The following is a 12,167-nucleotide window of genomic DNA, read 5'->3' on the forward strand; positions in this document are numbered from 1 at the left end:
CCTGGGAGCCAGGCGCCCCTTCCATGGGGCAGGCGACATGCACCATCCTTCCCAAACCCGTGCAGAGTGTGAGCAGAGAGTTCCGGCAGGCTCACAGCCTCCTGAGGACTCTGTGTGTGTTTGCGCATGCATGTGTATGTGTGGTCACTGTGGCGGGCCCAGGAACTGCTTTTACCTCTGGATGTGCAGAAGCCAGACCTCCACACGGTTCAATTTAAAGACTCGAGTCTTAAACCCAGTGGTCGGGTTGACCAGAGCACAGCGCTGAGGCCCACAAGCCCCTGCCTGGCCTAGGAGGCATCCTCTCGGGGAGCCAGCTCTGCTGGTCATCGCACTAGTCACACATTTCACCTTTCACCTTCACTGGTATGGCTGTTTCCTCCCAGATAGCACTTGTTACCACCCTGCAGCTGTCCTTGTTCTCAGGAAGAATGAGCTTACTTCTATATTGTATTTAATTATGTTTCAATCTGTTTTCTCAGTTATTCCATCAGCAAAATAGAACCAAAGAAATATTTATGAGATTGGCTCCTCAAAATTTGTGAGCATCCATACACGGCCCAGAACACAACGGCCTCTGACGCAGCTGTGTGTTTAGAATCCACACATGCCGGGTCCTCACGGGGGTTGCGGTTCAGCCCTCCTAACTCATCAGCAGCTTGGGCAAATTGTGGGGAAAGTGACTTTGCAACACAATTTTCTGTTTCGTACAGAAGAAATTCTCAGTTCATGCTGTTAACTGTGGAAGGTGTCCTGAAATACTATTCTCCTCCAAGTGAAAGTAATTGTTTTGGAGTTACTAGAGCAGTATTTTGTTTTTATACTTTTTCTTACAAAATAGCACTGGGGCTCTTAGGAGCCCTGTGAGCACCAGGGCCTCCTCACTGCAACCCCATAAAGGGTGTGAACCTCACACTTGTGGATGGGGGATGGGGTGGTCTCCCAGTCCTCCTGCCGCAGGTCCTGGCTTGTGGGGAGGAAACGGGGCTGGACCCACGCTCTCACCTGCTGACCACCCCTCCCCAGTGTGTGCCCGCGCTGGAGGGCAGCCCTGCCAGCCTCAAGTCCTGGGTTTGTCCAGTCTCTAACTTGCTTACAAAATCAGGTGGAATGTATCTTTTTCAGAAGTTTCTCTCAGAACTTACATTTCTAAGATCAAAATATTATTCTGCATAATTTGACTTTAAATTTGAAAGCCGATGCTGCAGCAGGTGTGTAGCAGGTGTTTCATAAACTGGTAAATATTCTCCTTTGGTCTTGGTCTGGTGTGTGTGTGTTTACATACACACATATGAAGAACATGTATGAAGACATCGATGGGCCGTTTTAAATTTCACTTTTGAAGCAGACTGATTACAGAGGACAGAACAATGAGAGAAATGGAAAGACTATGAAAGAAAACTCGCAGTTCCGCCCTCTTAAAGACTTGTACGAGCGTAGCCCTCTGGCCCTTTGCCCCCAGGAGCTTTGGGCCTGTGCTGTCCGTCTGCCTCCTGGAATGTGCGAGGCACTCGCATCTCCACTGAATGCCTTTCCCTCCCCCGTCTGATTGCAGGGGTCAGAAACTACTTGAAAGAAGCATTGGTGAATATAATCGCCGTGCATGCAGAGGTAAGCTGTCGCTAACTATTCCTAAGGGGTGTGGGTAACTGGACAAGAAAGCGGGCAAATTCAGTCGTTCTTAAGGGGATCTTCTCCCTTCAGAATGTACTTTTAGTCTGACTAAAACACGGATTTGAGTGTTTTACTGAGTTTTACTGGATAAAACACAGCATCTGGTTTCAATGCACATATGTGCGTGTTTTAACTATGAGAATATTTTTTCTGAAATTTGGTATGTTTTTTTCTCATAATTAAAACTAATGGGTATTTGGAAGGTAAAGAGGTTAGAGAGTGAAAGGGTGTTTTCTCCACCTTGGTACCCGCTGCCCTGGTTTTCACCGGGTACCAGTGAGCGTTGGCATCTTACTCCGGCAGCCGTGGGGCGGGGCGTGCTGGAGCGACAGGCCCAGCCTGCCTCAGGGCGCAGGCGGCGGCCTCCCCTCTGACTGATGAGGGTTCCCGGACACCGGTGCTGCCGGTCACGCCTGGCCCGCTCCCCGGGGAGCTTTCCACTCGTGTCCCATCCACCATTGTCCCCGCTGCGGCTGCCTTCGCAGTTCACAGTTGTGGACTTCCGGCTCAGCTGCAGCCCGTGGGCCATCGTCCAGTAGGTGAGGTGGGCCCAGCAGAGAGGTTCTCGGTAGAAGACTGCTGTTGCAGTGACCACTGCCAAAAAGCCTCCTTCTGAGTGTCTTCCTCTGTGCAGGCGCATCAGGGGGTGAGGTCTGCATCACCCCCTGTACCCTCACGCGCCGTCTGGGTCACCTCGGTGACCTGGAGACACATGGTCATGGAGGCTGAACCAGAGCGTGAGCGAAGGACACAGTTGCCTGCTTGCCGAGGCAGCCACGTCCAGCAGCCTCTGCAGAGAGCGGGCCGTGGTGTCCATCCTTCTCAGGTCCTTGTGTGGCATGGTACACTCATTTTCCGTGAGATAAAGTTTTACATGGTTTAGCTCAGGCGGGAATTTACCACATACACCTTTCTATGATGAGTGGCATACTTTAAACTTTGATACTTTTTATACATCAGAGATCTTTATAAAATAAACGCTCTTCTGTTAGGTTAGCTTCTGGAAAAGTCAGTGTGGCATTAGATCCTCAGGCAGTGGAGACAGCCCATCGCAGGCGGTGCCAAGGGCGCTGCACGGTGCGTGTGCCTTTGCGTGATGGTGGTGACTCCTACTGAGGCACCCACTGTCATTGTTTACAAACAAACAAACAAACAAGGCTTTTCCGGTCCCTTTCCCACACATCCCAGTGGCTGAAAGTAGAATTCTGTACGTAACATTTACTGTTTACTGTTCCCAAACAGTCTTACCTTGCCCAGAATTTTCTTCAATGCTAAGGTTATGTTTGGGTTGATCTGAAGTTGTAAGACTAGTGATTAAATCTGAAAAATGGAAAAGCTAAAAAGAAAATATGATTTAGTTTAATATATGTCAGGATAGTAATGTTTCACCAAATATAGTAATTCTTAGTTGGAAACTATCAAAATTCAAAACTTGAAAATGGTGTTTTTGTCAAATGAAAGGAAACATACTTTTAATTCAGCAAATAGTGAAATTGGGTACTCTTGTGGAATACAGAGTTATGTACCCAGTATGAAGTAGCAGTTGTTTTGATCCAAGGAGAGCCTGACCCAGTATGTTAAGGAGAGTCTGACCCAGTATGTTTTTGTGTCTACAATTTCCTCTTTAGAAATCACATTTCTTCTTGTGAAAAGGGTAAGAGGAGGAAAAAATCCTTAAAACTGTTTCACCTTGTCACCATCAGCAGCACCTTTCAGAGTTCTCTCTGCCGATCTGTTTTCGGAGGTTACCTTTTGTCGTGCGTCGCGGAACCCGGCGGGAGAGTCGGCCTCGTCTCCCTCCCATTCCTGGCTCAGGAGGCCTGGGGGCGGTTTTGCTTCGCGCATCCCTTTATATCTAACACATTCAGGGTAAGGAAAGTCCCCCTAACACACAATTTCTTCGCATTTTCAACCTTCCGTCAGGTGTTCACTATCTCCAAGGACCTGGTGCCCCGGGTGCTGTCCAGGGTGGTGGAGGCGGTCTCTGAGGAGCTGAGTCGGCTCATGCAGTGCGTCTCGTCCTTCAGCAAAAATGGAGCTTTACAGGTACCACGCCAGTCCTGTGCCTCTGGACACAGTTGTTTAAACCTTGAGACGTGTGTCGGTTGTAGCCCCAGGAGGTCCACACAGGCTTGGTGTTATTTTCTCAGTGGCTCTGCCAGTTGCGGGGTGCATCATCCGCTGGGACCACATCCAGGACGTCAGCAGTCCCAGAGCTGCTCTCCCTTCAGAGTGTGACAATGCTTGTGTGCCTGTCTGAATGCAGAGTCCTGCAGCTCTGTCATATTTTTCTTGTTGTTTGTTTTACAGATGTCTTCACTACATCTAATTTAACAGGGAATTTTTAGCAACTTACTTGTAAATAGTCTTTGCAGAGCAATCAGTGCGGTTTGTATAGAAATGACAGCTATTTCTTTCCACTCATACTCCATTGGTTTATGTTGTATTTCATGGAATTGCATAATTACAGTAACAAATGTAACTTGGATATCCAAGTCAGATGGGTCTGAGTTTACATGTAGCCAGATTGTAGGAGCCAGGACTGCAGATTTGTGGGGGCCTGAGCCCCACCCATGGGCCTCATGGCAAGGGCCTCGTGAGAGTTTTTCTAAAAGTCCCGGAAGTGTTGCTTCTAGTACTGGCTGAGGCCCTGCTTTCAGGCCAGCCCCCTACAGATAACAACTTAAACCTGAGTAATAATAAAAATAAGAAAATGTATCAGTAAAAAGAAAAACCTGAAGACTCATAACAGGAACCTTGTGTGTGTGAAGACGAACTGAAGGGAAGTTGCAGTATCTGCTTTGGGCCTCACGGGTCTTGAAAGTGAAAGTGAAAATCGCTCAGTCCTCTCGGACTCTCTGCGACCCCATGGACTGTACAGTCCGTGGAATTCTCCAGACCAGAGTACTGGAGTGGGTGGCCATTCCCTTCTCCAGCGGATCTTCCCAACCCAGGGATCGAAGCCAGGTCTCCCACACTGCAGGCAGATTCTTTAGCAGCTGAGCCACCAGGGAAGCCCAAGGGGTCTTGGAATTGCAACAAAAATCCCCCCTCCCCACAACCTTCTCTGCAGCCCATTTAGCTGATGGCTGAGTTTCTCTCATGGTTGACAGGAAGGGGCCAGAAGAGATGTCAGAATCAGCTGGAGGCCTAGCCTCCACACCCGCCTGGTCTCCCATGCCCTCTGCTCACTGCCCACTGCTCTTTCAGCTGCCCGTGTGTGACTTCTGCCTTAGCAGGTGACCGAGAGGGCCTAGCATGAAGAGCTGAGTGGCCAGCAGCCTCAGACCTTCCCAAGAGCCGGCCAGGAGGAGCGTTTGCTGGCCAACAGCCCATGTGTTTTGTGTGAATCATCACAGCTCTTATAATAGGTATAATTCATAGGTTAATTAAAACACCTTGTCACTTTGTCTGAATAAAGTTTCTAGCAAAGATTAATTTTATAGTGATTTAGTCCATCTCCTAAAATATTGAGCTGAAAGTTCTACCTTATTTTTTCTCTTGATATTCTCTTTGTAGGTCCGTTTTTATATATACTAGAACATAAACAGTAAAGACAGATAGTCACATGAACACTTTCTCATCATGAGCCGTTTCAGGCTCCTGACCCCCTGAAAAATGGGCCCAAACGTCTGCTTTCTAGACTGCACATGTATCTTATGTAAGTCAGCCTTCCTCTCTGTGGGTGAATCTAAACCCAGCCTGGCACTCAGCCTTGCCTGTGTGTGTCTTAGACAGCCTCCCGGGCAGCTCCAGGCCCTTCTGTGCTGTAGCCTGCATCGCGCCTTTTTGTGGCTAACATTCCACTGTGTAGGTTTGCTGCCTCGTGTCTGTCTGCCCATCGTTTGATGGACACCGGGGTTTGCACTTTTTGGCTGATAGGAAGAATGCTTCTCTGAACACTTGTGTGCAGATTCTCTGTGGCCACATGTTCTCATTTCTCTTGGGCATATAGCAGGGACTAGAATCGCTGGGTTATGTGGCTCCTGGAATCACTGGATGAACTCTAGACTGCTTTCAGAGGAGCTGCAGCTGCTTTCCTACGCCGTGTGTGAAGAGCCCAGATCTCCCACATCCTCTTCGGCAGTGTGTGACTGGCTGGCCGTGGCCAGGCCCGTGTCTGCCGAGGGTGTCTTGTTCTGTGATCATCACACCTGTGATGATGTCCTTTGTAGCACAGGATGTTTTAATTCTGAGGAATTCCAAGTTTTCTCTTTTTCCTTCTGTCACTTATACTTCTGTTGTCATTCCTGAGAAGGCAGGCCTAGCCTGACGTCACAAAGGCCCACTCTGGTTTTCCTCCAGGCGTTGTGCAGTTTTATCACGTATGCGGTCTGCGCGCTCCTTGGAGTCGGTTTTTGTTTTAAGGAAGAGGCACTTGCAGTCCTTGGAGTGTGGACGTCCAGTTGCCCTGCTGCCCCAGCACCATGTGTTAGAGAGGCCATCTCCCCCACCGGATGGCCCTGGCACCTTGTTGGAGGTGACTTGATTGTAAATGTAAAGGTTTGTTTCTGCCACTCAGTCCTGTCCTGCTGATCCACGTGTCAGGCCATGTGCCAGCGCCACACTGTTGGAATTATTGTAGCCCCACAGGACATTTTGAAGTCTGAAGGTCTGAGTTTCTCTGACTGTGCTATTCCTTTTCAATGTTGTTTGTCTGGGACCAACTTGTCATATTTTGTTTTTAAAAAGAAAAGAAAAAAGAGAAAAGTCAGCTGTAGTTTTAACAGCACGGCACGGAGCCTGCAGCACGTAGCGCTAAGGGGAGCCGCGGTGCTGGAGGGCAGCATGGGGACCGTGAGGCAGCCTCTGTGCTTCCGTCCCCGTCAGCCTTGGGGCAGTGAGACCTCGCTTCCGCCCCGAGGAGACCAGGAGAGGTGCTGTTGAATGGTGAGGCCTGGGGCTGGACGGCCCTGGCATTCTGTACCTTTCAGAGCAAGACCCCTGCCTCCACGGAGTCAGGCTTGCTGAGTAACAGGGAGCGTTTCCACGGCTGGTCTCCCTGGGCTGATTTAGAAGGTCTGCGCTAAGGAGCTGCTGCCGTGGCCGTGGCAGTCTGCTCTGCGGGGAGCAGCGTGGAGCTCACCCTTGCTGCTTTCTGCTGGACGGTCGGCATGGCTCCCCGTGGTCACCTGTCCCTGTCTCACCTCCAGGCCAGGCTTGAAATCTGCACCCTGCGGGACACTGTGGCCGCCCACCTGACACCGGAAAGCAGGTGAGGAGCTCTGTGTTGCGTCCCGGGCGCCCCGAGGGCCCCCACGAGGCTCTCGGTATGGGTGGTGGTCCCGCACACACACTCGTGACTCGGGTGACGTCATGTTTGCATCTGACCAGCTGTCTTGTTGAAAAGCACTGAGCGACACCAAGCCAAGGGCGCATAGGCGCTTCCTCATGGTGGAGATGAGCCTCGGTCTGTGAGCGCTGTCACAGAGCATCCTGTACTTCCTTTGAAAATGAGAAAATAAGAATCGAGTCAGTTTACTCATCGCAGACTCTTAATGAATGTCAGCATAAGAGGAAGCCTTGTGGTTTCTCTGCAAAATTTTGTAGTGGAAATTTGATGATAATTTCTAGCTGTTTTGAATGAAAGTCAGGATTTCCTATCATTGAAACATCATTAGGTGAACTGAAACAGCTCTGCCTACACAAGACTGTTTACCCCGTTGGCAGTGCCGCCTGGGAAGTGCCGGGTCCATGAGGAAGCCGTTTAAACATGTCCCAGGATGCACTTGCCGTTTGTTTCCAGCTTTGGATGGTGTGCTCAGGCCCTCAACCTGACTGCCACCATGTGGCTGGGAAGACTTCTTTTCTTCCTAACGCATGAGGATGCTCACCAGGAGCCTTTCTGACGGCTCCCGCCGCCGTCTGCTCTGCGTTACTACTTGATTTAGTTACTCTGCTGGCACTTCCTAGTTTAGAAAGTTAGATAAACCAAATCATTTGTTAAATTCTCTCGCTTTTCCATATTTCATGAAATGAAATGATATCGAGTTATGCATATATATACATATACCTCTCCATTATCATACAAATTTTAGATATAATAGCTAAGTGCTCTTAAGACATGTTCAATTATTATAAGAAGTTGGCTGTACATCAGGCCTGGAATGTGTCAATTCCAAAAGTGCCCCTTTGTCTCATTTTGCACAAGATCACCCCTGTTCCTACCTAGCTCTCTTCCTTTCTTAGCAACTGCTTCATCTGTATAGTTCAGTTTTGTTTTAAAAGTAAAAACCTTTTTAAATTTAACAACTCCACACCAAGCTCTCATCTACTATTAGAAGCACCTTGTGTAAAATTCAGTTTCTCCTTTGCTTTTCAAATCATGTTTTATTTCCTGCTTTAGTTCTTCTGGCCCTGCTTCTGCAAACCCTTGCTTTCATTTTCACTTTCCCTCCTGCTCTACTTGCTTCACCGGCCTGTGAGTTCCTCTGAACAGAAGACATGCTTTTCTCTAACGTCCCTGTTCCCGGCGGGGCCGGCGTGTCTCCGCCGGGGATGCTGTCTCTTGCAGATCCAGTTTCAAGCAGGCCCTGGAGGCCCTGCCTCAGCTCTCAAGTGGAGCGGACAGAAAGTGAGTCTCGTGCTGTTCTCGGTGACGTGCTGTCACCTGGACACCTCTTCAGGTGGAGCCTGGAGGGAGGTGGGGCTCGGTGGCCCTTGGGCGTGCCTGGCGTTAGCCCGTCTCCCACGTGGCAGGAGGAGGTGGAACCTGGTTTATGACGTTTCAGAAATTACTTCTTAAAAAAAAAAAAAAAAAGAAATTACTTCTTTCCTTGTTTTAAGTAACTATACCAGTCACTTAGACTTTTTTATAAGAAAGTTTATTTTGACTCAGAAAACTATTGTTATCTGAAATTTGTAAGAAGACAATACTTAGAGAAATGTAAAGGAGAGGACAGCATAGTAAGATTCAGGACTCAGAGACTTTGTCTTTCAAGTAGGTCAGCAGTGTATGTCTGTGCTCCGGGTGATATGAAGCATTAACACGTGACGAAATGAAGTTACGTATATTCCACTAGTACTGTATTAATAGTCTCAGCTTGATCTTCAACTTTGCTACTCATGTAACAGGAAACTCTGACCTGAGACAAAAATCTAGGCCAGGCAGATGTCAGCGTGCCTGAGCTCCTTCCCCGGCCCAGCCGAGGTCCCCTACCCTGCAGCTGCCGGACGGGTCGTGCACAGTTGGGGAGCCCCGACCGCGTGCAGCCCTCAGGGTCAGCTGTGACGGCGTAGGGAAGTGTGGTGGACCTGCACGGGCAGAGGGGTCCCTGGAGGCGTGCACAGGGCCGGGAGAGCAGGGTGACCTGGTCTGTCTGAGAGGAGCTGGGCAGCCCTGCCTTCCAGTCCTGCCTCCTCACTGACCGTATGTTCAAATGCTCTTCTGTCCTTTAATATAATTAAGTGAAAGATTTGAAGCCTCACTTACCGTCAACCCATGCGAGTAGTGCTCACTCATCTCCTCAGAAGACCAGTGGTTTGGGGCAGTTGAGAGCCACAGATACAGTGATGAAGGCCAGACGGGGCTGTTTTAGGTCTGCTGGGAGCATCGTTAAGCCAGGAAGCAATCCCTTGACCCAGGTACCAGCAAGCTCATTTCTTGATTGCGTCATCTGAGCCCAGGGAGCTGTCAGACCCCTCATGGCCCTAAAGTTATCCAGTTGTATCTGGCCAGCATAGGGGCCAGGTGGAGTCACTGCTGCAGCTTGGACTACCCCGACTCTGTGGGTGCCTCTTCATGCCTTCAGTTCACCTCTCCAATACTTGTTAAAGGCAGAAATGCAAAATAAGGAGAATGGAAGATAGATCAGTCATTGCCAAGGAGTGGGGTGAGGGCAAGGTGACTACAGATGGGCAGCACAAGAGGGTTTGTCCTGACGTGGGGGTCGTGAGACGCTGCGCTGTGTTATCAGAGTCACAGAGAGTGCATGTCAGAGCTCTGGAGTGCTAGACCCCAAACGTCAGTCTGTTTAGGGAGGGGTCCAGTTAACCAGGGGAAGGGGCAGAAGGACGGTTTCATGTATAAACCTAAGTATGTCTACAGATAGATATTCCCATAGAGGACCTTCTTTATTTGAGTTTCTTTTGTCTTGGAATTCAGAGCCCATAGAAAAGTGACTTTTCTGGCTGGAGAAGCACCACGGGCAGGAGCCACGTGGCTATCTGTGTCTCTCCCACAGGCTGCTGGAGGAGCTGCTGAGCCGGGTCAAGAGTGGCATGCACCTGCAGCTAGCCTGCTTCCAGGCTGCCCCCCCACCCGCCGTGAAGACGTAGAGCCTCCAGGTGATGCTCCGCTGAGCGCCCGCAGGTGTCTGCATGGAAGCTTAGCTGGCCCTCTCTCTTTTCTTTCCCCTCACTGGGGAGCTTAGAAGGAAGTTGGTGTATGTTTTATTTCAACCAAACTGACCTGATTTAAAATGCCCAGGAAGTATTTGCTTTGCCATTCTTATTACCGTAGGCCTTGTATGACTCAGCTGGTAAACAATCCACCTGCAACGTGGGAGACTTGGGTTCGATCCCTGGGTTGGGAGGATTGCCTGGAGAAGGGAAACGCTACACACTCCAGTATTCTGGCCTGGAGAATCCCACGGACTGTACAGTGCATGGGGTCGCAAAGAGTCAGATGTGATTGAGCGACGTTAACAGTATGACTTTATACCTTTCTAAAAATTAGGGAGCATCTCAAAGCTACGTGCTGCATGGTGAAGGCTACAGAAGGTAGGGCAGCTCAGGCCCTGAGTGTCTTCCCGAGTGTCCTGCAGCTTCCGGGACACCTTGGGAGGGGATGCGTGGGTTATGTGAGCACCTGGAGCTGCCCTGAGCTGTGCAGCTGTGTGAACACCTTCCTTTGACGCCGATGGCTCTGGCGCCCCCAGCCCTAACCCAAGTGGACTTTGAGAAGAGCGTGAGGCCTGCCCCCCACGGTGTTCTGTTGGGGAGGCTGCCTGTGGCCTCGGGTTCAGAGTTACCTCTGCCGCCTGGCTTCTATGTGCACGGCGCTCACGTTGTCAGGCCGCCTCTGTGGGACTCGCCCTGAACCCGACGTGGGCCTCCTGCCCCCTGAGCCCCGCACACGTGAGGGGCTGCAGTCAGCGCCTCCTCCAGAACGGGGAGCCCTGCTGCCCACCCGCACCACCTTTCTGGCCTCTCCAGGGTGCTGCTTGGTGGTTCGGGGTCTCTGCTCTGGTGGTGTCTGTGTCACCAGAACAGGTCAGGCCGCCGTGTCCTCCCGCAGACTCGGCTTCCTTGGCCTGCCTTCGTCACACCATTTGCTTCAGAAAACTGAGTCAGATTTTAGATTTTTCCCCAATGCCACGGTCCTGTTCTCAATGCTGGCGTTGATGCATTAGTACAGGGAGCTCTGAGGTCCTCCATGGCCATGTGCTGTGTCCATCATTTGAAGTAATTCAGTCTTGTGTTTGTTCATTTGGTGTCAAGGAAGGTTTTGTCTTGAACAAAACTTATGAAGAAATACACTGAAGGTGGTCTCTCCTAGGCATGTTCACCCCTGTATCTCCTGCGTCTGTGACTCAAATGACAAAACCACAGTCCTGAGCATTTGTCTTATTTTAAGTGCATGATGAAGACCCTTCAGCCAATAAAGAATGTGTCTTTACTACAAGATAATTTCGTTGATATTTTTTCCCTAAGCATCTTTATTTCAACACTTTCATTTGCTATGTAATTTTTTTGTATGTCTAATTTTAACACCCAAAATAAATACTTAAATCCTGGTTTACCTGTGTCTTCTGATCGTTGTTGGATAGCATTACCAGGTGTCCTGCTAACTGTCCTCTCGTCGGTGGCTCCACCCTGCCGGGCCCCTGGTAGCCAGACGAGAGTGTCGGGCTCAGAGACAGACAGCTCCCGAGGACAGTGCCAGTGATGCAGAGACTCAGCATCTCCAGCTCTGAGTGGAGCGTGGGCACAGACAAACTCCAGACTCAAAGCCGGGCTCACGGAGGAAGCAGCTCCTGGAGAAGACCTGCTTGGGCTGCAGGAGAGACTTCAGTAGAGGAGATCGCTGGACGCGGTGGTGTTAGGAGGAAGCCAAGAGGTAGAGCAGGACATGGAGGGAAAAAGAGGTGCTGAGAAGTGAGGTGCACAGAGGCCCTTGGGTTTGGCACAGCCACAGCTGGCCTTCTGCACTAGGAGAGTCCTGGAAACAGTCTGGGTTTGCAAGACCGTGGTGTCCGTGAAAGTGCATTCCAGAAATGACCCCATCATAGACGACAGGCGTCACTGCCGTGGGTGTGGTACCCAAGGCAGTCCCGCCCCATCCTGCCGTTGGTTTTCTTGAAGGTGAACCGAAGAGATTGTCTTCTACTCTGAGGTGGTTCCAGACACCCCTGCCTCTGTCCTGCTCATGTGCTTAAGGGATCGGCTGGTGGTTGTATGAGGGTCAAAACGTGTCCCCACCAGCTTTTAATGAAGACAAGTTTCCTAAAATATGTGGAGTTGAGTGTGTCGCATGTACTAATACTCGTGTG

General features: G+C 50.2%; 1 protein-coding gene across 4 annotated transcripts in view; it reads left to right on the forward strand.

Moving 5' to 3' along the window:
- Positions 1-11,411, forward strand: part of EXOC2 (exocyst complex component 2) — a 120,637-nt gene extending 109,226 nt beyond the window's left edge. The window contains exons 24-29 of one of the 4 annotated variants that reach the window (XM_065913310.1): positions 1,556-1,611; positions 3,598-3,720; positions 6,828-6,889; positions 8,189-8,248; positions 9,858-9,960; positions 10,352-11,411. In XM_065913310.1, the coding sequence (XP_065769382.1) occupies positions 1,556-1,611; positions 3,598-3,720; positions 6,828-6,889; positions 8,189-8,248; positions 9,858-9,951 (395 nt within the window). In that variant the 3' untranslated portion in view covers positions 9,952-9,960; positions 10,352-11,411. The other 3 variants (XM_065913309.1, XM_065913312.1, XM_065913313.1) reach the window with 3 other exon arrangements.
- The last annotated feature ends 756 nt before the right edge of the window (positions 11,412-12,167 follow it).

The sequence above is a fragment of the Muntiacus reevesi genome, chromosome 20 (genome assembly GCF_963930625.1).
Source record: "Muntiacus reevesi chromosome 20, mMunRee1.1, whole genome shotgun sequence".
Classification (NCBI taxonomy): domain Eukaryota; kingdom Metazoa; phylum Chordata; class Mammalia; order Artiodactyla; family Cervidae; genus Muntiacus; species Muntiacus reevesi.